A 25,584-nucleotide genomic window follows, 5' to 3' on the forward strand; every position below is an offset into this window, starting at 1 on the left:
GTAGTTTAAAATTTAGACCTGCCTTAAAAGGACAGGGCGGGCCGTGGACTGGATACACCACAAGAGATCAGGTAAGCAAAAATTATGTTTTCTCTTGTTAGGTGTATCCAGTCCACGAATCATCCATTACTTGTGGGATACCAATACCAAAGCTAAAGTACACGGATGAAGGGAGGGACAAGGCAGGTACTTAAAGGAAGGGACCACTGCCTGTAGAACCTTTCTCCCAAAAATAGCCTCCGAAGAAGCAAAAGTATCAAATTTGTAAAATTTTGAAAAGGTATGAAGCGAAGACCAAGTCGCCGCTTTGCAAATCTGTTCAACAGAAGCCTCATTTTTAAAGGCCCAGGAGGAAGCCACAGCTCTAGTAGAATGAGCTGTAATCCTTTCAGGGGGCTGCTGTCCAGCAGTCTCATAGGCTAAGCGTATTACGCTCCGAAGCCAAAAAGAAAGAGAGGTTGCCGTAGCCTTTTGACCTCTCCTCTGTCCAGAGTAAACAACAAACAGGGAAGATGTTTGACAAAAATCTTTAGTCGCTTGTAAGTAAAACTTTAAAGCACGGACTACGTCCAAATTATGTAAAAGACGTTCCTTCTTTGAAGAAGGATTAGGACACAATGATGGAACAACAATCTCTTGATTTATATTCTTGTTGGAAACTACCTTAGGTAAAAACCCAGGTTTTGTACGCAGAACTACTTTATCTGTATGGAAAATCAGATAAGGAGAATCACATTGTAAAGATGATAACTCAGAGACTCTACGAGCCGAGGAAATAGCCATCAAAAACAGAACTTTCCAAGATAAAAGTTTGATATCAATGGAATGAAGGGGTTCAAACGGAACTCCTTGAAGAACCTTAAGAACCAAGTTTAAGCTCCATGGAGGAGCAACAGGTTTAAACACAGGCTTAATTCTAACCAAAGCCTGACAAAATGCCTGGACGTCTGGAACCTCTGCCAGACGCTTGTGCAAAAGGATAGACAGAGCAGAAATCTGTCCCTTTAAAGAACTAGCTGATAATCCTTTATCCAAACCCTCTTGGAGAAAGGACAATATCCTAGGAATCCTAACCTTACTCCATGAGTAATTCTTGGATTCACACCAATGAAGATATTTGCGCCATATCTTATGGTAGATTTTCCTGGTTACAGGCTTTCGTGCCTGTATTAAGGTATCAATGACTGACTCGGAGAAGCCACGCCTTGATAAAATCAAGCATTCAATCTCCAGGCAGTCAGTCTCAGAGAAATTAGATTTGGATGATTGAAAGGACCTTGTAGTAGAAGGTCTTGTCTCGAGGCAGAGGCCAAGGTGGAAAGGATGACATGTCCACCAGGTCTGCATACCAGGTCCTGCATGGCCACGCAGGCGCGATCAAGATCGCCGATGCTCTCTTCTGTTTGATTTTGGCAATCAGTCGAGGGAGCAGAGGAAACGGTGGAAACACATAAGCCAGGTTGAAGAACCACGGTGCTGCTAGAGCATCTATCAGCGTCGCTTCTGGGTCCCTGGACCTGTATCCGTAACAAGGAAGCTTGGCGTTCTGGCGAGACGCCATGAGATCCAATTCTGGTGTGCCCCAACGATGAACCAATTGAGCAAACACCTCCGGATGGAGTTCCCACTCCCCCGGATGAAAAGTCTGACGACTTAGAAAATCCGCCTCCCAGTTCTCTACACCTGGGATATGGATCGCTGATAGATGGCAAGAGTCTCTGCCCAGCGAATTATCTTGGAGACTTCCAACATCGCTAGGGAGCTCCTGGTCCCCCTTTGATGGTTGATGTAAGCCACAGTCGTGATGTTGTCCGACTGAAATCTGATGAACCTCAGGGTTGCTAACTGAGGCCAAGCTAGAAGAGCATTGAATATTGCTCTTACCTCCAGAATATTTATTGGGAGGAGTTTCTCCTCCTGAGTCCACGATCCCTGAGCCTTCAGGGAATTCCAGACTGCACCCCAACCTAGAAGGCTGTCATCTGTTGTTACAATTGTCCAATCTGGCCTGCGAAAGGTCATACCTTTGGACAGATGGACCCGAGATAGCCACCAGAGAAGAGAATCTCTGGTCTCTTGATCCAGATTTAGCAGAGGGGACAAATCTGTGTAATCCCCATTCCACTGACTGAGCATGCATAATTGCAGCGGTCTGAGATGTAGATGCGCAAATGGCACTATGTCCATCGCCGCTACCATTAAGTCGATCACTTCCATGCACTGAGCCACCGAAGGGCGCGGAATGGAGTGAAGAACACGGCAGGAATTTAGAAGCTTTGATAACCTGGACTCCGTCAGGTAAATTTTCATTTCTACAGAATCTATCAGAGTTCCTAGGAAGGAAACCCTTGTGAGGGGTGATAGAGAACTCTTTCCCTCGTTCACTTTCCACCCATGCAACCTCAGAAATGCCAACACTATGTCCGTATGAGATTTGGCAATTTGGAAGTTTGACGCCTGTATCAGGATGTCGTCTAGATAAGGGGCCACTGCTATGCCCCGTGGTCTTAGGACCGCCAGAAGAGACCCCAGAACCTTTGTAAAAATTCTTGGGGCTGTAGCTAACCCGAAGGGAAGAGCCACAAACTGGTAATGCCTGTCTAGAAAGGCAAACCTTAGGAACCGATGATGATCTTTGTGAATCGGTATGTGAAGGTAAGCATCCTTCAAATCCACTGTGGTCATGTACTGACCCTCCTGGATCATAGGTAGGATGGTCCGAATAGTTTCCATTTTGAACGATGGAACTCTGAGGAATTTGTTTAAGATCTTTAGATCCAAAATTGGTCTGAAGGTTCCCTCTTTTTTGGGAACCACAAACAGATTGTGAATATGACAATCCCTTAATATCTCAAGGAAGGGATGACTTAAGAAATGTCACATTAGAAAATATAGAGGAAAGCACACCGAGTAGCAGCAGAAAGCACATGAAAATTAAATGTATGACAACAAATGCAAGAAGCATGACAGGTAAAATGGGGGAGCTGACGCTCTTAGTTGCAGAAGAGGACTATGATGTTATCAGTATAACTGAAACTTGGTGGGATGATTCACATGACTGGGCAGTTAACTTAGAGGGGTATACATTATTTAGGAGGGACAGGAATAATAAAAGGGGTGGAGGAATCTGCATGTATATTAAACCTAACCTTAAACCTACAATAAGGGAAGATATTTATGATACAAGTGACAATGTAGAGACCCTGTGGGTTGAAATAAAGAGTGGGGGGAAAAATCCTAAAAAAATATTACTAGGAACATGCTACAAGCCTCCCAACATTAGTGACCCGGAGGAAACTCAGCTACTTATCCAAATAGGTAAGGCTGCTAATAACAGTGCTGTAATTATGGGAGATTTTAACTACCCTGATATAAACTGGGCCAATGAAACTAGTAATTCAGCTAAGGGGGATAGATTTTTAAATGTTCTCAGGGATAACTTCTTGTCACAATTAATAGAGGAGCCAACTAGGAGTAAAGCTATATTGGATTTAGTGCTATCAAACAATACAGATATAATATCAAACATAGAAGTTAAAGAACATTTGGGTAACAGTGATCATAACATGGTCACATTTGAAATCTATTTTCAAATGCAGTGTTTTAAAGGCTTAACTAAGACTTTTAATTTCAAGAAAGCAAAATTCAACGATTTAAGGAAATCATTAAATAATATAAATTGGGACAATGTATTTTCTAATAAAAATACAGAGAATAAATGGATAATATTTAAAAATGTGTTAAATAAATATACATATCAACACATACCATATGGTTATAAAAGTAAAAATAAAAAAACAAAGCCATTATGGCTAAATAAAAATGTGTTAAGAGAAATTAGGAAAAAACGTAGGGCATTTAAATTATTAAAAGAAAATAGTACAGACTCAGCATACAATATTTATAAGGAATGTAACAAAGCATGCAAAAAAGCAATCAAATTAGCCAAAATTGAAAATGAAAAATTAATTGCTAAGGATTCTAAGTCTAACCCTAAAAGGTTCTTTAAGTACATAAATAGCAAAAAATCTAAGAAGGATAATATAGGTACATTAAAATGTGTGGAGGGTAGCATGATAAATAATGACAGGGAGAAGGCTGAGGTACTAAACCAGTTTTTTTCTTCAGTATACACAAGAGAAGAACCATTGAATGATACTTTTGAACATAATAGAACATGCCAGTCCATACCACTAACTGGGTTTTGTTTAGAGGATATCAGGAAAAAACTGGAAAATATTAAGGTAAATAAAACTCCAGGCCCAGATGGAATACACCCAAGGGTGTTGAGGGAACTTAGCACTGTTATAGACAAACCTTTACTCTTAATTTTTCAAGACTCATTATCCTCAGGCATGGTACCCCAGGATTGGCGTAAAGCTGATGTGGTGCCACTCTTCAAAAAGGGAAGCAGGGATGATCCAGGAAGCTATAGACCAGTTAGTCTGACATCAATAGTGGGGAAGATATTTGAAGGGATTATAAGGGATTATATTGATGAGCATATTCGTGTAAACAAGATTATGAGTTCTAATCAGCATGGCTTTAGGAGAAATAGATCATGTCAAACTAATCTGATTAGATTCTACGAGGAAGTAAGTCAAAATATAGATAAAGGGGAATCAGTGGATGTGATATACTTAGATTTTGCAAAGGCATTTGATACAGTGCCACATGAGAGATTAATGCACAAAATTAAGGGACTGGGAATAGCTGAAAATGTTAGCTCATGGATAAATAACTGGATAAAAGATAGGGAGCAACGAGTAGTAGTAAATGGATCATACTCAGATTGGACAAAGGTAATCAGTGGCGTCCCCCAGGGATCAGTACTGGGCCCTGTTCTTTTTAATATTTTTATAAATGACTTGGAGCAAGGATTAAATAGCGACATCTCTATTTTTGCAGATGATACTAAGTTAAGTAAGGTCATAAGGTCAGAGCAGGACGAACTGTCTTTACAAAGGGATTTGCTAAAATTAGAACTATGGGCAAGTGAATGGAAAATGAGATTTAATACGGAAAAATACAAGGTTCTACATTTTGGAAGTAAAAATAAGCAGGCTACGTATTTTTTAAATGGGACAAGACTTAGCCAAACACAGGAGGAAAGGGATTTGGGAGTAGTAATAGATAACAAGCTAAAGATGGGTGCACAATGCAGGGCAGCGGCTTCAAAGGCTAATAAGATACTAGCATGTATTAAAAGAGGTATTGATTCAAGGGAGGAAAGCATAATTCTGTCATTATATAAAGCCCTGGTAAGACCTCACCTTGAGTTTGGAGTGCAGTTCTGGGGACCAATTGCTAAAAAAGATATTGCAGAACTAGAAAAAGTTCAGAGAAGGGCCACAAAGCTAATAAGGGGATTGGAGAAATTAACCTATGAGGAGAGGCTAGCCAAACTGGGTCTGTTTTCTTTAGAAAAAAGGCGCTTGAGAGGTGACATGATTACTTTATATAAATATATTCAAGGCCCATATACAGAGATGGCAGAAGCACTGTTTATTCCAAGAAAATTGTTTCTGACAAGAGGTCATAATTTAAGGTTGGAGGAAAGGAGATTTAATCTCCTGCAACGGAAACGTTTTTTCACTGTGAGAGCAATAAAATTGTGGAACTCATTACCAAAGGAGGTAGTGAATGCCAATACCATAGATACATTTAAAAATAGTCTGGATAAGTTTCTGTATACTAACAAAATTCATGGATATGATTGCTAGTATTAAATGGGTCACATTTTAATGGGGTTATTTAAGCTTAACTGGAGCTTTTTGTAAGTATTTTAGATTTGTATAGGTTGAACTCGATGGACTTCAGTCTTTTTTCAACCTTATCTACTATGTTACTATGTTACTATGTAGATTTGAATAAAATCCCTGTCCTTGTTCCATCTGTGGAACTGGATGGATCACTCCCATTATTAGGAGGTCTTGCACACAGCGTAAGAATGCCTCTTTCTTTATCTGGTTTACAGATAATGTCGAAAGGTGAAATCTCCCTTGTGGGGGGGAAGCTTTGAAGTCCAGAAGATATCCCTGAGATATGATCTCCAACGCCCAGGGATCCTGAACATCTATTGCCCACGCCTGGGCGAAGAGAGAAAGTCTGCCCCCTACTAGATCCGTTGCCGGATAGGGGGCCGTTCCTTCATGCTGTCTTAGAGGCAGCAGCAGGCTTTTTGGCCTGCTTGCCTTTGCTTCAGGCCTGGTTAGATTTCCAGGCCGGCTTGGATTGCGCAAAAGTTCCCTCTTGTTTTGTAGCATAGGAAGTTGATGCTGCACCTGCCTTGAAGTTTTGAAAGGCATGAAAATTAGACTGTTTGGCCCTTGATTTGGCCCTGTCCTGAGGAAGGGTATGACCCTTACCTCCAGTAATGTCAGCAATAATTTCCTTCAAACCAGGCCCGAATAGGGTCTGCCCCTTGAAGGGAATGTTAAGTAATTTAGACTTTGAAGTCACGTCAGCTGACCAAGATTTAAGCCATAGCGCCCTACGCGCCTGGATGGCGAATCCAGAATTCTTAGCCGTTAGTTTAGTCAAATGAACAATGGCATCAGAAACAAAAGAATTAGCTAGCTTAAGTGTTCTAAGCTTGTCAAGTATTTCAGTCAATGGAGTAGCTGTCTGAAAGGCCTCTTCAAAAGACTCAAACCAGAACGCCGCAGCAGCAGTGACAGGAGCAATGCATGCAAGGGGCTGCAGGATAAAACCTTGTTGAATAAACATTTTCTTAAGGTAACCTTTTAATTTTTTATCCATTGGATCTGAAAAAGCACAACTGTCCTCGACAGGGATAGTGGTACGCTTTGCTAAAGTAGAAACTGCTCCCTCCACCTTAGGGACCGTCTGCCATAAGTCCCGTGTGGTGGCGTCTATTGGAAACATTTTTCTAAAAATAGGAGGGGGAGAAAAACGGCACACCGGGTCTGTCCCACTCCTTAGTAATAATTTCTGTAAACCTTTTAGGTATTGGAAAAACGTCAGTACACACCGGCACCGCGTAGTATTTATCCAGTCTACACAATTTCTTTGGCACTGCAATTGTGTCACAGTCATTCAGAGCAGCTAAAACCTCTCCAAGCAACACCCGGAGGTTCTCAAGCTTAAATTTAAAAGTAGACATATCTGAATCAGGTTTCCCCGAGTCAGAGACGTCACCCACAGACTGAAGCTCTTCCTCAGCTTCTGCATATTGTGACGCAGTATCAGACATGGGCCTTAAAACATCTGCGCGCTCTGTATTACGTCTAACCCCAGAGCTATTGTGCTTTCCTCTGAATTCAGGCAGTCTGGCTAATACCGCTGACAGGGTATTATCCATGATTGCCGCCATGTCCTGCAAAGTAATCGCTATGGGCGTCTTTGATGTACTTGGCGTCATTTTAGCGTGAGTCCCTTGAGCGGGAGTCAAAGGGTCCGACACGTGGGGAGAGTTAGTCGGCATAACTTCCCCCTCTTCAGAATCCTCTGGTGATAATTCTTTTAAAGATAACAGCTGATCTTTATTGTTTAAAGTGAAATCATTACATTTAGTACACATTCTCCTATGGGGTTCCACCATGGCTTTTAAACATAATGAACAAGGAGTTTCCTCTATGTCAGACATGTTTATACAGACTAGCAATGAGACTAGCAAGCTTGGAAAACACTTTAAATCAAGTTAACAAGCAATATAAAAAAACGTTACTGTGCCTTTAAGAGAAACAAATTTTGCCAAAATTTGAAATAACAGTGAAAAAAGGCAGTTAAAACTAACAAAATTTTTACAGTGTATGTAACAAGTTAGCAGAGCATTGCACCCACTTGCAAATGGATGATTAACCCCTTAACACAAAAAACGAAAAATATGTTCTTTAAACAGTCATAACAACTGCCACAGCTCCTACTTTTGAAGCCTTTTGACCCTTCAGAGATGTCCTATAGCATGCAGGGGACTGCTGAGGGAAGCTGAATGTCACAGTTTGTAATTTTAACTGCACCAACTGTAACTTTTATACTATAACAGTGGAAAGCCTCAGGAAACTGTTTCTAGGCAAAAATAAAGCCAGCCATGTGGAAAAAACTAGGCTCCAATAAGTTTTATCACCAAAGCATATATAAAAACGATTAAACATGCCAGCAAACGTTTTATATTGCACATTAATCAGAGTATATACCTCTAATAGCAAGCCTGATACTAGTCGCTATTAAATCACTGTATTTAGGCTTTAACTTACATTAATCCGGTATCAGCAGCATTTTCTAGCAAATTCCATCCCTAGAAAAACGTAACTGCACATACCTTATTGCAGGATACCCTGCACGCCATTCTCCCTCTGAAGTTACCTCACTCCTCAGACATATGTGACAATAGCAGTGGATGTTAGTTACTTCTGCTAAGATCATAGAAAAACGCAGGCAGATTCTTCTTCTAAATGCTGCCTGAGAAAAAAATAGTACACTCCGGTACCATTTAAAAACAATAAACTTTTGATTGAAGAAAAAACTAACTATATTTTACCACTTTCCTCTTACTACCTCCAGCTATGTTGAGAGCTTGCAAGAGAATGACTGGATATGGCAGTTAGGGGAGGAGCTATATAGCAGCTCTGCTGTGGGTGATCCTCTTGCAACTTCCTGTTGGGAAGGAGAATATCCCACAAGTAATGGATGATCCGTGGACTGGATACACCTAACAAGAGAAATAATATAACTAAATTGCATAAATGTTACTGGCAGTTTCGGAGGGATTAAGGAGGTGGGATATTGAGGAGGGATCCCTACATTGCAAAAAACAAAAAAAAAAAAACAAACCTAAACAGCATACTGGCAGCCAGTACCTAAGATAATGGTGGCCAGTGGGAGAAAAGAGAGATGTTTTTGAGGGATCAGCAGTCTGTGGTTACTTTCTGCAGAGGGGTTGTGACTTGCTTTGTAACTATGTATGTGATTGTAGTGTGTGTAATGGTCCTCTTGTTTTTAATAAATACTTTTAACGTTCACCTAGGATTTCCATGGTAGCCGTAGGGCTTTGTATCTCATGCCTTCTTACTATGAGCTTAGTTATAGCTCTACGGAGTGAGTACCCATATGCTTGATTTGTATGCTGTGTATCTTACAGACTTCACCATTCTGTTTTCTATATTTTGAGAGGTCCAATGAAGATTACCTGGGATATCTTCCACTTCCCTACACCTCTGTGTCATATTTACACTATCCTTTTTGAATGATTCTTCTGAACTTAAACATATATGGTATTTTTGTTTATTTTGGGGGTTATACACTTGTGTCTTTAATGAGAATTATTATATTTTCAGTTTATCATTTTTTCCCTACAAGTGTTTTTCCTTTTTTGTTTTGATGAACCATCCTGTTTGCCCACCCAATAGAAGTTCCCAAAACACATCACTCCTTCCTGGGGCCACAAACTATTTAATAAGCTTTTAATTCTGCTTTTTTCCTGTAGGCCACATCAAGCAGAATGTGGTTCTCAGGCTGCCCGCTGGCCATCATGATAAGTTTAATATAAATGTGTCTCCTTTAATTTGCAGGAAAAGAAAGCTGTCTGCATTACCCAGTTATCCCAAATCCATTCATAAATTCAGTACATCGTATGAACAAGCCCCTCTAACAGGAAGAGGTGAGGGTGCTGAGACGATAGACCAACCTCCACAATCTCCCACCCTTAGACATGGCGAGATCCTGATTGAATGGAAGGATGGTACAGTCACCCCTCTATATGATCATCAACAAACCTGAACTACCCATGACCTATAAAACACAGAATGGTCTTATTTCTGAGAATTTTAAGACTGAAAAATATTGTTTTTCCAATAATGTTTAAAAACATCACTAATTAAAAATACCAGTGTCACACTATTTCCCATTTTATCTGTAAACTGGATCTACAGAATTTAGGAGAAATAATTTAGAGCTGTATTTAATGAAAGTCTAACGGACATGTAGCGTGTGCATTTTTTTTTAAACTATTAAAGAATCTGAGCTTCTAAACACAGACCCTTCTAGAGTGTTAACAGACGGCTAGTGATAAATGTATGTATATGTGAATAATAACAAATATCTATACAAGTCATATGTATTGTAAATCATAATCTTTATAAGCTTAGTTTTAGTGTATACAAATATGAAATTTAACCCATACTGTCACATAATTTTGGCCTCAAAGGGTTGCAAGTCTACAGATACTTTTCTTGTAGCCAGCTGACTAGTAACAAGTCCATCTGTATAACTTCAGTTTCACCCAAAGCAGAAGGCTGCACCTCCTACTTACTACGGCTGCAGAATCGAACCAGGTTTCCCTTGTGATCTCGTACTAAATTGTACTAACTGTCCCAACATTACCCAAACAGCTTACGTTGTTCAGGGTATCTCAATACATATTTCCTATTACAGGGTTAGACAAATCAATGAAACTAGGCTGCTGCCACACGCAGAAATTGCAACCTGTCAGCTAGCTAATCATAATTTTAACTGTAAGCCAACACGTAGATATTACCAGTTAATATACCAGTAAGTATGAGCTCTGTGGTCAATGGTTCTGCCAAATTGTTGTGAAAATTATCAAAAACATATACACTAACATGGCAGCAAGTATGTGCTCCTATGCAGGGTAATAGCTTGGATCATCTTTTGTGAAGGGATGTACCGTGGATCTTTTCCTTATAGAAAAGGAGGAGAAGGGGCTGGACTAGGGTTCACATGCGATGATTGTGCCTATGGCTATACCCACCCCTGGCTGACAACTGAAAAATGACTCTGTCTAGGTATATACAGCTTATTGAATGCAAAGCCCTGTGTTAGATATTGGTTTAGTTCTATTATATCTATTGTTAGTTTACAAACACTTAACATTAAAGGACCAGTCAACACAGTAGATTTGCCTAATCAACAAATACAAGATAACAAGACAATACAATAGCACTTAGTCTGAACTTCAAATGAGTAGTAGATTTTTTTTCTGACAATTTAAAAAGTTATGTCTTTTTCCACTACCCCTGTACCATGTGACAGCCATCAGCCAATCGCAAATGCATACACGTACCATGTGACAGCCATCAGCCATTCACAAATGCATACACATACCATGTGACAGCCATCAGCCATTCACAAACGCATACACACTTACTCTTGCACATGCTCAGTAGGAGCTGGTGACTCAAAACGTTTAAATATAAAAAGAATGTGCACATTTTGTTAATGGAAGTAAATTGGAAAGTTGTTTAAAATGGCATGCCCTATCTGAATAATGAAAGTTTAATTTTGATTGAGTGTCCCTTTAAAATCATGGACAACCATGGGATTATTTTCTTGGGAAAGAAAAATAAAATCAAAAGTATAACTACATAAAACAGACTTTAAACTAAGGTATATCATATTGTATCACTACATGGACTGAGGTATCACTGAGAATTAGAAATGAAAATGGCAGACTACTTATGGGTGGACTAGACAACTGACCTACACAGTCAGTTTCTGCTCCCTCCCTGCCTATTATAGTTCCAGAATTCACTGTGTTGCATGTGTGCAGTAGGGTTTCACTACAGGATGGGGACCACATAATGGAGTGTAATTGACCTGTGAAAATTGTAAAAGCTAGAAGAGACTACATGGCAAGAGCTGGGTTGATGGGGCAAGTGATACAATAATTAAGGTTTTTAAATGACATTAAAATGCTCTATGCACTGCAAAGATTGTTATGTAGTGCAGCAATTAGTGTGATTACTGTCCCTTTAAAGGGACACTGAACCCAAATTTTTTCTTTAGTGATTCAGATAGAGCATGAAATGTTAAGCAACTTTCTAATTTACTCCTATTATCAAATTTTCTTTATTCTCTTGGTATCTTAATTTGCAATGCAAGAATGTAAGTTTAGATGCCGGCCCAATTTTGGTGAACAACCTAGGTTGTCCTTGCTGATTGGTGGATACATTTATCCACCAATCAAAAACTGCTGTCCAGAGTGCCGAACCAAGAAAAAAGCTTAGATGCCTTCTATTTCAAATAAAGATAGCAAGAGAACAAAGAAACATTTATAATAGGAGTAAATTAGAAAGTTGCTTAAAATGGCATGCTCTATCTGAATCACAAAAGAAAAAATTTGGGTTCAGTGTCCCTTTAACCCCTTAATGACCGAGGACGTGCAGGGTACGTCCTCAAAAAAAAGGCAGTTAACGCCTGAGGACGTACCCTGCACGTCCTCGGTGTGGAAAGCAGCTGGAAGCGATCCTGCTCGCTTCCAGCTGCTTTCCGGTTATTGCAGTGATGCCTCGATATGGAGGCATCCTGCAATAACCTCACATGGCCATCCGATGCAGAGAGAGCCACTCTGTGGCCCTCTCTGCACCGGACATCGATGGCCGGTATCGTTGGTGGGTGGGAGCCGAATTGGGAGGCGGGTGGGCGGCCATCGGTGTGCCGCGTGATGTCACGGGGGGCGGGATCGGGGGCGTGACCGCCAGGGGCGCGCGTGCACGGAGGGTGGCGGGCGGGCGCGTGCACGGGGCGGGAGCGGGTGGGAACCGCTACACTACGGAAAAGTGTTTAATAAAACCTGGCTAATCATGTTTGTGCAAAAGCACAAAAAACGATCGTGGAGGGGTGGGGGGGTTGGTTTGTGTGTGGGGAAGCTACACTACAGAAAATTTCAAAAAATTAAAAAAACAAACCATTTTTTTTCTTCTAAACTGGGTACTGGCAGACAGCTGCCAGTACCCAAGATGGCGCCCATTAAGTTAGAGTGGGAGGGGATAGAGCTGTTTGGGGGGGGATCAGTGAGGTTGGGGGCTAAGGGGGGATAGTACACAGCAGCATATGTAAATATGCTTAAAAAAATCATTAAAAAAAATATATATATAGCTTTTATTTTAGTACTGGCAGACTTTCTGCCAGTACTTAAGATGGCGGGGACAATTGTGGGGTGGGGGAGGGAAGAGAGCTGTTTGGGAGGGATCAGGGGGTCTGATGTTTTAGGTGGGAGGCTGAGCTCTACACTAAATCTAATATTAACCCTGCAAGCTCCCTACAAGCTACCTAATTAACCCCTTCACTGCTAGCCATAATACACGTGTGATGCGCAGCGGCATTTAGCGGCCTTCTAAATACCAAAAAGCAACGCCAAAGCCATATATGTCTGCTATTTCTGAACAAAGGGGATCCCAGAGAAGCATTTACAACCATTTGTGCCATAACTGCACAAGCTGTTTGTAAATGATTTCAGTGAGAAACCTAAAATTGTGAAATATTTTACGTTTTTTTTAATTTGATCGCATTTGGCGGTGAAATGGTGGCATGAAATATACCAAAATGGGCCTAGATCAATACTTGGGGTTGTCTACTACACTACACTAAAGCTAAAATTAACCCTACAAGCTCCCTACATGCTCCCTAATTAACCCCTTCACTGCTGGGCATAATACACGTGTGGTGCGCAGTGGCATTTAGTGGCATTCTAATTACCAAAAAGCAACACCAAAGCCATATAAGTCTGCTATTTCTGAACAAAGGGGATCACAGAGAAGAATTTACAACCATTTGTGCCATAATTGCACAAACTATTTGTAAATAATTTCAGTGAGAAACCTAAAGTTTGTGAAAAAAATTGTGAAAAAGTGAACGATTTTTTTTATTTGATCGCATTTGGCGGTGAAATGGTGGCATGAAATATACCAAAATTGGCCTAGATCAATACTTTGGGTTGTCTACTAAAAAAAAATATATACATGTCAATGGATATTCAGGGATTCCTGAAAGATATCAGTGTTCCAATGTAACTAGCGCTAATTTTGAAAAAAAAGTGGTTTGCAAATAGCAAAGTGCTACTTGTATTTATGGCCCTATAACTTACAAAAAAAGCAAAGAAGATGTAAACATTGGGTATTTCTAAACTCAGGACAAAATTTAGAAACTATTTAGCATAGGTGTTTTTTGGTGGTTGTAGATATGTAACAGATTTTGGGGGTCAAAGTTAAAAAAAGTGTTTTTTTTTTAAATTTTTCCTCATATTTTATAATTTTTTTATAGTAAATTATAAGATATGATGAAAATAATGGTATCTTTTGAAAGTCCATTTAATGGCGAGAAAAACGGTATATAATATGTGTGGGTACAGTAAATGAGTAAGAGGAAAATTACAGCTAAACACAAAGACCGCAAAAATGTAAAAATAGCCTTGGTCCCAAACGGACAGAAAATGGAAAAGTGCTGCGGTCATTAAGGGGTTAAGATTGGTTTTCAGTGGTTCCATTGACAAGAAACGTGTAAGCCTCTTGCAGGGTGTCTTGCAGATCCTGATACCCAGCGTATTTACAGGCTTCCTGCAGCTGTAACCAGCGATAGTCTTGGTGTTCATCTGAGAGTTTTACACGAGTGTTATGATCTTTCAGCTCCGCCAACCAGTATATCACAGTCTTTGGTTTATTGTTTACTTTATAATTTAGCTCCTTCCTGAAACCGTCTACTATACGGAACTGGTTGGCATGCAGACCGGCCTCTTCTTCCGTCTCACGCAGAGCTGTGGTCAAATCATCTTCGCCAGGGTCAACGTGACCTGAAACAAAACACGTGGCTGTAAAATCCTAAGGGAAAAATCTTTTATGACTTACACAGACTAAATCATTACCCATATTTGAGATAATGTTTTCTCTGTTTTCCAAACCTGGTTTAAGTTAAATGGTTCATCAAATTCTTGATTTTATGAGAGAGAGATAGAGAAGTAGAGACAGATGCAAAGAAGGAAGCCAAAGCTTTAAAAATCATAAAATTATATATATACACACATATATACAGGTAGCCCTCAGTCTAAGTAACACCTAATACATTATTTTTAAAGCTTTGATCTGAAGACTTTAAATGCTAAACAGCATTATAAACCTAATAAAATAATCACACAACACAGACTTCACTTGCATTTTTCTGCAAACAGTTCTTTCTATGCATTCCAATCTGGACTGATTATAGTCAGGAAGATCTTGTTCCTTTAAAATCTGCTCAATAGATCAGGTCTGGTTAAACTAATTAATTTCAGCTTGTTTGCATTCTCTTGCAAAAACACAGCTAGATTAAAAGCAAAATGGAAGGAGTTACAGCATTTGGCAAAATATTGATTGGCCCAGGACCACATCAAGGTCTCTTCCTCCCTGGATCACTAACCTCCAGCCACACAATGCATGGCTTTAACCAAACAAGTCCTTTAACGGACATGGAAGTCAAAATTAAACAAATATTCATAATTAAAAACTTTTCAATTTGCTTCCACTATCAATTTGACTTTGTTTCCTGATATCCGTATATCTAAATAGGCACAGGAGTGTGCACGTGTTTAAAAACAAAATGACAGCAGTTTTGCATCACTTTTTGTAACAAAGTTATGATCATCACTACAAGACACTAGTATTTGCAATTGTATACATTTCTACACACATAACTGCCATTTTGTTTTAAAAGGGCATAACTGCTCCAAATTGCTGGGTTTTTTTTTTAGTAATCATGACACTCCTATCTAGATATGCTCTTCAACAAAGGATGCCAGGAGAAAATGTAGATTTGATAAGTATTTTTGTAGGGCTGCATGATGTAAGAGTGTCTGGGGCCCGCATTTCACAGAATGCTCTGCCGCATCTCTGGCAGGAGCGGAAACGCTACAATTTTAATACTTAAAGGGATAGTTTAGTCAAATTTAAACTTGCATGGTTCAAAGAGAGCAGCAATTTTAAGCAACTTTCTAATTTACTTCCATTATCAATTTTTCTTTGTTCTGTTGGTATCTTTATTTGAATGAAAGATTAGCAGACGGCCTATTTTTGGTTCAACACATGGGTAGCGCTTGCCGATTGGTGGCTACATTTAGACACCAATCAGAAAGCACTACCCAGGTACTGAACCAAAAATGGACCAACTCCTATGTTTACATTCCTGCTTTTTCAAATAAAGATACCAAGAGAACCAAGAAAAAAAAATGATAATAGGAGTAAATTATAAAGTTACTGCTCTATCTAAATCATCTAAGTTTAATTTTGACTAGACTATCCCTTTAATTTAGAAGAATAAAAAGAAAAAAAAAATGAACTTGCATTGAAGGTTTTGTAGTGATTAATAATTATTTTATTAACAATGAATATCCATTTAACCTCTGAATATTGTGCTTTTTCCACTTAATGGTTTCCCATTACCGACACTTTTCTGTACTTGGGCAACAGAACCGCTTACCGCAGAGAAAAAGCTTATTTACATCTAGTCACTAATTGGCAAAGGAAACCAGGTAATCATATTTACACAGATATTAAATAGTGTTACATTATAATATAAAAATGCTCAATTGTGCATAGTTCAAAATATTTGCAGTATACAATTAAAGGGACAGAGTACTATAAAATATTATCCTCTGTAATGTGTTCCCAGTGAGCTATTGTACCTGCTGGAGCACATTAAATTAATTATTAATACATTATTTAATGTTTGTTGTTGTAACCTATGCTGAACATTTGAATTTAAAAGGGACAGTAAACTTTCAGAATAATGTTATATAATTCTGCACACAGTGCAGAATTATAGAACATTATTTTAGCGGTAACTACTAGACCAGAGCGAGCTACATTTAGTCCAATAGCCCGACCGGGCGTGCTGTGACTAGCCGGCAAGCCCGCAAAGCGCTTTGGATATCCAAGACCCGCTCAGTAGATCCTGGAGCGGGGTGTGCAACTTTACACTTCAAAATCTGGAAATACTTATTTTTTAAGTTACCACTAAAATAATGTTATATAATTCTGTACTCTGTGCAGAATTATATAACATTATTCTGAACGTTTACTGTCCCTTTAAGTATTCACTATGGAAAATCTGTGTAAACATAACCAGAAAACATTACATTCACAGTGGGAGGTAGGAGAGAGAATTACTAAAATGTTAATTTGAAATTGTTCTCTCTAAGCATACAGAGATAAAATAAAGAGGCTTTGCGAGGGTGTATATTAAGAGTAATAATGTAGGAAGAATTGATATCCCTGCAATCTCAACCAATTTTAAACCAGTTAATTCATATTCAACAAAATAAACCTAAAGGAACAATTTCCTTCCCATTCATTTTGTACTCTTTAGCTGGTATAACAAGTAATTGGAAACCAATTACAAAGAACCCAGTTTTACAGTTCATGGTCCCTGTAATAAAAATAAATAAATGTGAATAATGAACCAATATTACTATACAAACCAAAACCAAAGTGGCAATATCAGTGCAATTTAACTGATGAAAATAAAGAAGGACCATAGTGTGAGACTGTTATATAAAGAACTCTTCACGGATGCTGGATACAATGAGTAACAAAATATCAGGCTTTGCAATCATAAAGTTAAAGGAGCAGGAATCCTCAAAATTTCTTACACGATTTGGATAAAACACACAGTTTAAAAAAAACAACTTTCCAATTTACTTCTATTATCAAATGTGCTTCATTCTCTTGTTATCCTTTGCTGAAGGAACAGCATTGCACCACTGGCAACTAGCTGAACACATCTAGTTAGCCAATCACAAAAGACAAATGTGTGCAGGCACCAATCCGCAGCTAGCTCCCACCAGTGTAAGATAACATAATTCATGTAAGAACTTACCTGATAAATTCATTTCTTTCATATTAGCAAGAGTCCATGAGCTAGTGACGTATGGGATATACATTCCTACCAGGAGGGGCAAAGTTTCCCAAACCTCAAAATGCCTATAAATACTCACCACACCCACAAATCAGTTTAACGAATAGCCAAGAAGTGGGGTGATAAGAAAAAAGTGCGAAAGCATAAAAAATAAGGAATTGGAATAATTGTGCTTTATACAAAAAATCATAACCACCACAAAAAAGGGTGGGCCTCATGGACTCTTGCTAATATGAAAGAAATGAATTTATCAGGTAAGTTCTTACATAAATTATGTTTTCTTTCATGTAATTAGCAAGAGTCCATGAGCTAGTGACGTATGGGATAATGAATACCCAAGATGTGGATCTTCCACGCAAGAGTCATTAGAGAGGGAGGGATAAAATAAAGACAGCCAATTCCGCTGAAAAATAATCCACACCCAAAACAAAGTTTAAATCTTATAATGAAAAAAACTGAAAATATAAGCAGAATAATCAAACTGAAACAGCTGCCTGAAGTACTTTTCTACCAAAGACTGCTTCTGAGGAAGAAAACACATCAAAATGGTAGAATTTAGTAAAAGTATGCAAAGAAGACCAAGTTGCAGCTTTGCAAATCTGATCAACCGAAGCTTCATTCCTAAATGCCCAGGAAGTAGAGACTGACCTAGTTGAATGAGCTGTAATCCTTTGAGGCGGAGTTCTACCTGACTCAACATAAACATGATGAACCAAAGACTTTAACTCCTTAAGGACCAGCGACGTACCCTGTATGTCACTAGCCTTTTTTTTGGGACTTGATTGTTTTATAGCGCGGTCTTGCCACCAGCATTGAGACTGCTCTATTCCACAAAGCCTGCTGGAGGGAGGGTATTAATAGCGTGTTCTTGCTAGACTTGTGCTATTATGTCCTGAAAAAACCCTTAACGACCAGTGACATACAGGGTACATTGTGGTCATTAAGGGGTTAACCACGATGCCAAAGAAATGGCAGAAGCCTTCTGACCTTTCCTTGAACCAGAAAAGATAACAAATAGACTAGAAGTCTTCCGGAAATCTTAGTAGCTTCAACATAATATTTCAAAGCTCTAACTACATCCAAAGAATGCAACGATCTTTCCTTAGAGATCTTAGGATTAGGACACAATGAAGGAACTACAATTTCTCTACTAATGTTGTTAGAATTCACAACCTTAGGTAAAAATTTAAATGAAGTTTGCAAAACCGCCTTATCCTGATGAAAAATCAGAAAAGGAGACTCACAAGAAAGAGCAGATAATTCAGAAACTCTTCTAGCAGAAGAGATGGCCAAAAGAAACAAAACTTTCCAAGAAAGTAATTTAATATCCAGCAAATGCATAGGTTCAAACGGAGGAGCTTGAAGAGCCCCCAGAACCAAATTTAAACTCCAAGGAGGAGAGATTGACTTAATGACAGGTTTTATACGAACCAAAGCTTGTAAAAAACAATAAATATCAGGAAGACTAGCAATCTTTCTGTGAAAAAGAACAGAAAGAGCAGAGATTTGTCCTTTCAAGGAACTTGCAGACAAACCTTTATCCAGACCATCCTGAAGAAACTGTAAAATTCTAGGAATTCTAAAAGAATGCCAAGAAAAATGATGAGAAGAACACCAAGAAATGTAAGTCTTCCAGACTCGATAATATATCATCCTAGATACAGATTTACGAGCCTGTAACATAGTATTAATTACGGAGTCAGAGAAACCTCTATGACTGAGAATCAAGTGTTCAATCTCCATACCTTCAAATTTAAGGATTTGAGATCCTGATGGAAAAAAAGGACCTTACGATAGAAGGTCTGGTCTTAACGGAAGAGTCCACGGTTGGCAAGTAGCCATCCTGACAAGATCCGCATACCAAAACCTGTGAGGCCATGCTGGAGCCACCAGCAGAATAAACTAACGCTCCTTTAAAATCTTGGAAATCACTCTTGGAAGAAGAACTAGAGGCGGAAAGATATAGGCAGGATGATACTTCCAAGGAAGTGACAATGCATCCACTGCTTCCGCCTGAGGATCCCTGGATCTGGACAGATACCTGGGAAGCTTCTTGTTTAGATGAGAAGCCATCAGATCTATTTCTGGAAGTCCCCATATTTGAACAATCTGAAGAAATACCTCTGGGTGAAGAGACCATTCGCCCGGATGTAGCGTCTGGCGACTGAGATAATCCGCTTCCCAATTGTCTATACCTGGGATATGAACCACAGAAATTAGACAGGAGCTGGATTCCGCCCATACAAGTATTCGAGAGACTTCTTTCATAGCCAGAGGACTGTGAGTTCCTCCTTGATGATTGACATATGCCACGGTTGTGACATTGTCCGTCTGGAAACAAATGAACGTCTCTCTCTTTAGAAGAGGCCACGACTGAAGAGCTCTGAAAATTGCACGGAGTTCCAAAATGTTGATTGGTAATCTCGCCTCCTGAGATTCCCAAACCCCTTGTGCTGTCAGAAACCCCCATACAGCTCCCCAACCTGTCAGACTTGCATCTATTGAGATCACAGTCTAGGTTGGAAGAACAAAAGAAGCCCCCTTAACTAAACGATGGTGGTCTGTGCACCACGTCAGAGGGTGTCGAACAATCGGTTTTAAAGATATTAATTGAGATATCTTTGTATAATCCCTGCACCACTGGTTCAGCATACAGAGCTGAAGAGGTCGCATGTGAAAACGAGCAAAGGGGATCGCGTCCAATGCAGCAGTCATAAGACCTAGAATTTCCATGCATAAGGCTACCGAAGGGAAAGATTGAGACTGAAGGTTTCGACAAGCTGAAACCAATTTCAGACGTCTCTTGTCCGTCAGAGACAGAGTCAAGGACACTGAATCTATCAGGAAACCTAAAAAGGTTACCCTTGTCTGAGGAATCAACAAACTTTTTGGTAAATTGATCCTCCAACCATGTTCTTGAAGAAACAACACTTATAAAAGACTGGAAAGGTTCTTTCTAGTGAAAATGAGCAAAGGGAATTGAATCCAATGCTGTGGCCATAAGACCTAAAACTTCTATGCATATATAGCAACTGAAGGAAATAATAGAGACTAAAGGTACCGACAGACGGAACCCAATAAAATTATCCCTTGTCTGATAGAGACAAGGACAGTGACACAAACTATCTGGAAACCTAAAAAAAGGTGACCCTTGTGTGAGGAATCAAGAGCTTTTGAAAAAAAGATCCTCTAACTATGTCCTGAAGAGCAAGTGAATCATATGAGATTCCGCATCCTCAGAAAATAATCTGAATGAAAACAGAAAAATGAAAATATGCATTTATTGTATCTAATGAAAACAAATAATGCTATCAATGACCAAAAAAAAAAGGCAAAATAGTTTGAATAAAAACTCCAAAACCCGGTTCCTCAAAAGGAACTGGAAGAAATACCCCAGAAGATTCCAGGTCTGAGCAGCGCTTGAACCCCATGGGTGCCCAGCCATGCTTCAACAGTACCCAAAATATATAGGACAGAAACACACTTAAAGAAAGTGTTAGCCTTACTGGAATAAAATCAAAGAAATTTGGACAAAATAGAACCAAATAAATTTCATAGAAGTCTTAACCTGCCCCTTACCAGCCAAGCTGGAATACGGCACGTATATCGCAATATTAGGGAGCTGATTTCGAACTCCAATTATAAACCTGTTACTTGGGAAAGAACTCAGGAATTTGTTCCTTAATAAGAACAACCAAACTAGTATAAGCTTAAAGTTTTAGTCTTAGAACTCAATCTTGAAGCCCAGAGTAACAGTTAAGAATTGAATCCAATTATAAAACAAATAATTGATTATCTTAGAACAAAAGAAATATGGATTTTTTTTTTTTATTTTTTTTTTAAAAAATCACAAAATTCTTCTAGCTAAAAAAGCTAGACATAGATTAACCCTCATTTGCGAAAATATTCAATACAATGAAGACACAAATGAAATTATTAGCATGATAGTCCAGTTTAAAGGACCAATCAATACAGTGGACTTGCATAATCAATAAATGCAAAACAACAAGACAAATGCAACAGCACCTAGTCTAGTAAATGTTGTCCCTTTAACAATGCTAAAATAAATTATAATCTGATACTTGATCTTAAAGTAAACAGAAAAAATGAAGCAATTGCAATATCCAAATAAATCACAGGACCAAGAAAAGTACCTGAAACTAAATAATTTTCCATAAATAAGATACAACTATCTAAAGGAAAATAAATACTATTTTGCTATAGACACAATAGCATAATTAGTAGAAGTAGAGATAGCCCCAATAAATTGGAGAACCCTCCAAATTGAATTTTTTTTTTTTTTTTTTAGAATATTTTTATTGAGGTCGAAGTTTTGGCATACAAGTATAAGAGTATGACAATACATGTTAGTGTTCCAAAAGGCATTTCACACAAATTACATATTAAAAGAGAGAAAAAACATATGCCATTAACAATGTCCACCAAATCGGAGTGCATGAGATAGATTGCAATAAAAAAGGACATACAAACAAGTATGTAAGTATATGCAAATAATGTCTGCTATATCTAAATGCATAATAAAGGTTTCAAATTAATAGTTTGCAAGCAGCAAATAATGTCTATCTGTATGACAAAAAACTCTGACAAGGAACAGTTGCTATAGAAAAAGAAGCAAAACTATATATATATAAAAAAAAAAAAAAAAAAGCACATGCCAATACCTATTTAAGCCTTCTATATTGATCAAGAGGTCACTCTTGGACCTCCACCTTCATAGGGTGATGGGATTGACAGAAGACTAATTGGAAAGGAGGAGACCACTTGTGGATCTCATTAATTGGACCTCAGAGTTTTATTTTATTATTATGCTATATGTTTCAAATAAAGAGGGGGGCAAAGCAGAGGTCTATCAAGCAGTGATGGTCTACCGGGGGTTCCCACTGTTAGTAGAGTGGCTGCAAATCAGATTAAAGATATCAATTCAGCTCCACAATGAGTACTCAGATTATTTAGCGTATACAAAAATTCAAAGGGAAGCATAGCTTTGGTATCTATAGAAATGTATACATATGGCTTACTTTGAGTATAATGACAGGCTACATTTTCTTAAGGGTTATGCTGAGCTAAAATAAAAGCAAGAAAGGCCCAGACTGGCTCCAAATCCTATAATGGAAGTAATCTGGGACTTGTTTATTGTGAATAGTGATAAGCCAGCTATCACATTCATGAGGTCTATAATAAAGTCTCCCACTTAGTGTTCTATAGTTTTAAAAGACCGCTGCCCGGGCCGCAGACAGCAAGTCCTCAAAACCTCACAAGGGAGGGCAGGGAACAACACTCCTAAGGGTATGTGGAGGAATTGGGATAGAATATTGCTTGCGTGAGGTTGTTACATCTAGATTAGAAAAAGCATTAATGTTTGCCCTAATGGTACATAGCAGGAAAACATGCAACATCTAAGATAAGTGTGCACCAAAAGCAGGTATAGAGCTACAATTGTGTCTTACAAAGGCGGTTATTTTAAATGGTGGCTTAAAGCGCTATTTAACAACTGCATTGGAGGTATAGGTATACATTATCTATTATTAGAACATAAAATATAAAGATAGAAAAACCTGAAAACATGAGTACATGAAAGTGTCCCCAGATACATATAGGAAAGTCCATATAGCTTTGAGTGTCCAATTAAATAGCAAACCGTGGGGGGCTCGCTACCATAATCTGCTCATATGAGAAGTAGCAGCCTACACCAGACCTCAAAACAAAACAATAATACCGGGCTGATTAAGCAAATGAAACATGAAAATATCCCTCAATGCATGCATGAAAGGTTATGTAACTTTGAGTGTCTAAATAAAAAGTGAGCTTTGGGGGGTTTACCATCGCAATCCTTTTGCATGAGAACTGTTAACCCACGCCAGACCTCCACTCGGCAATGTAGGGTTGAAAATACTGAGGGCAGCAATGAGAACCCAAGAGTGCTTGCCTCTGCAATTCGATGTGATTCTCCATGCAGAGCCACCACAGACAGGAGCCGCTCCATGTCATTTTTCCAGCACGGGGTGAGATGGTAAGTAAACCTCCCAGAGTCGGCGTGTCGATCTGCTGTATCGCAGTAGTCGGGCATGGGGTGTCAGATAGACATTCTTGGCTCCCCTGGGCAGACAGGCAAGGAATCTTCATGAGAGATGAGGATAAAGCGGTAAGCATCTGAGTTGGTGCGGTTGAGCTTGCTGCTGTTGTATGCACTCTGCGTTCAGAAACGATTAATGTAAGGGCTTTCTCAGTCTCACGGTGGTCTGTTTGAGGCAGCACTCCCCACGATACGCTACCGGACCTCTCACCCTCTACAGCGGGGACCAGCTTAGGCTCTGGGTTGGTGTCTGGGTCTGCGTGATTCTGTGTAGTCGTGCCGACTCCATTTCCCAAGGTTGTAGCAAGTTCATGCTCAAGCCGCTCAAAGTGTTTACTCAGTAGGGCAGCAATCTTGTTTAGTAAGATACCTTCCATGGGATCCATCCGGCACTTCTGATGAATTAATCCCCGTATAGTATGTGAAGAATCAGTACTTATCTTAAGCACTGCGTAACGACAAAGGCCCTAGGGCGCTCTCCGGTTAATTATAGCTGACCTCCAGGGTAGAAATATTGACTGCTAAATGATGGGCTTCTTTAGTAGTATCGCTTACTAGGTGTTTACCCAAGCGATGGTGAGCTCAAAGGTTGTTTTAAGATAGATTAGTCCAGAGCCCTTTAGGAGCCAATAATTATGCGACCTATCATGGCCGCCGCCCGGAAGTTCCCCCCTCCAAATTGAATTTAGCTGCTGGCAAAGAATATAGTTTAAAACCTTTGAAGAAGTAATAAAAGAAAATTCTCAGCCTATTCCATTCCCTAGTATGGGGAATTGGAAAGAAAACCTCTGAAAACACAGAAGAAATAAATAGGCAGAAAAAGAGTCAGCTAGTCTTAAATAACTAGTTACCTTAATATCCAAAATAATCAACACCTTTTCAACAAAGAACAAATGTACTTTAATAATAGAAAAATAATAAAAAAGTAGATTTGTTAGTGTCAATATCTGATGAAGAAAATTTCTGAAAGAGAAAAAACATCATCAGAGAAGGATAAATCAGTATGTTGTTGGTCATTTGAAACTTCAATAATTAAAAAAGAAGTGAAAAAGACTTAAAATTTTTATTAGAAGGCACGAAGTCAGACAAAGCCTTTAAAATAGAATCAGAAAAATATTTCTTATAAATCTTCTAAATATTTCTTGTAAGAATGTAAATATATAAAGCATAAATACTAATGGATTCTGCATGTAAAAGTATATCATAATAACTTATTACAAACCATAGCTAAAGATAAACATTTATAACATTTAAAATAAATGAACTTAGCTTTGGTAGAACTGAAACTCAGTTAAGCGTTTTTCCAGAAGTGGCTTCTGATTCAGGGTCAATCTGAGACATCTTGCAATATGTAATAGAAAAAACAACATATAAAGCAAAATTGATCAAATTCCTTAAATGACAGTTTCAGGAATGGGTAAAAAATGCCAATGAACAAGCTTCTAGCAACCAGAAGCAATAAATAATGAGACTTAAATATTGTGGAGACAACAATGACGCTACATCCGGTAACGTCGAGATTTTTTGGCGCAAAAACGTCAAAAAAATGGCGCAACTTCCGGCGACACGTATGACGCCGGAAATGACAAGAAAATTTTTGCGCCAAGAATGACGCAATAAAATGAAGCATTTTCAGCCCCCGCGAGCCTAACAGCCCACAGGAAAAAAGTCAAATTTTAACCCCTTAACGACCGACAACGTATGCCATACGTCCTAAAAAAAAAAAAAGCACTTAACGACCGAGGACGTATGGCATACGTCGTCGGTTTAACAGAGCACTGGAAGCGATCGAAATCGCTTCCAGCTGCTCTAACAGTATTGCAGGCTTGCCTTGAGGTCTAGGCATC

At 38.9% G+C, this 25,584-nt stretch overlaps 2 protein-coding genes across 8 annotated transcripts in view; one reads left to right on the forward strand and one right to left on the reverse strand.

The window, feature by feature from the left end:
* The window catches only part of LOC128648398 (uncharacterized), a 184,536-nt gene extending 174,543 nt beyond the window's left edge, over nt 1–9,993 (forward strand). For all 5 annotated transcript variants that reach the window (XM_053701026.1, XM_053701027.1, XM_053701028.1 and 2 more), the window contains exon 6: nt 9,534–9,993. In XM_053701026.1, coding sequence (XP_053557001.1) covers nt 9,534–9,741 — 208 coding nt within the window. In that variant the 3' untranslated portion in view covers nt 9,742–9,993. The remainder of the gene's footprint in view (nt 1–9,533) is intronic.
* NUDT2 (nudix hydrolase 2) overlaps nt 1–25,584 on the reverse strand; it is a 101,852-nt gene that overhangs the window by 27,942 nt on the left and 48,326 nt on the right. For 2 of the 3 annotated variants that reach the window (XM_053701033.1, XM_053701032.1), the window contains exon 3: nt 13,899–14,548. In XM_053701033.1, coding sequence (XP_053557008.1) covers nt 14,220–14,548 — 329 coding nt within the window. In that variant the 3' untranslated portion in view covers nt 13,899–14,219. Of the gene's footprint in view, nt 1–13,898; nt 14,549–25,584 lie in introns of those variants that run through there. The other variant, XM_053701035.1, reaches the window with a different exon arrangement.

Source organism: Bombina bombina, chromosome 2, assembly GCF_027579735.1.
Source record: "Bombina bombina isolate aBomBom1 chromosome 2, aBomBom1.pri, whole genome shotgun sequence".
Taxonomy (NCBI): domain Eukaryota; kingdom Metazoa; phylum Chordata; class Amphibia; order Anura; family Bombinatoridae; genus Bombina; species Bombina bombina.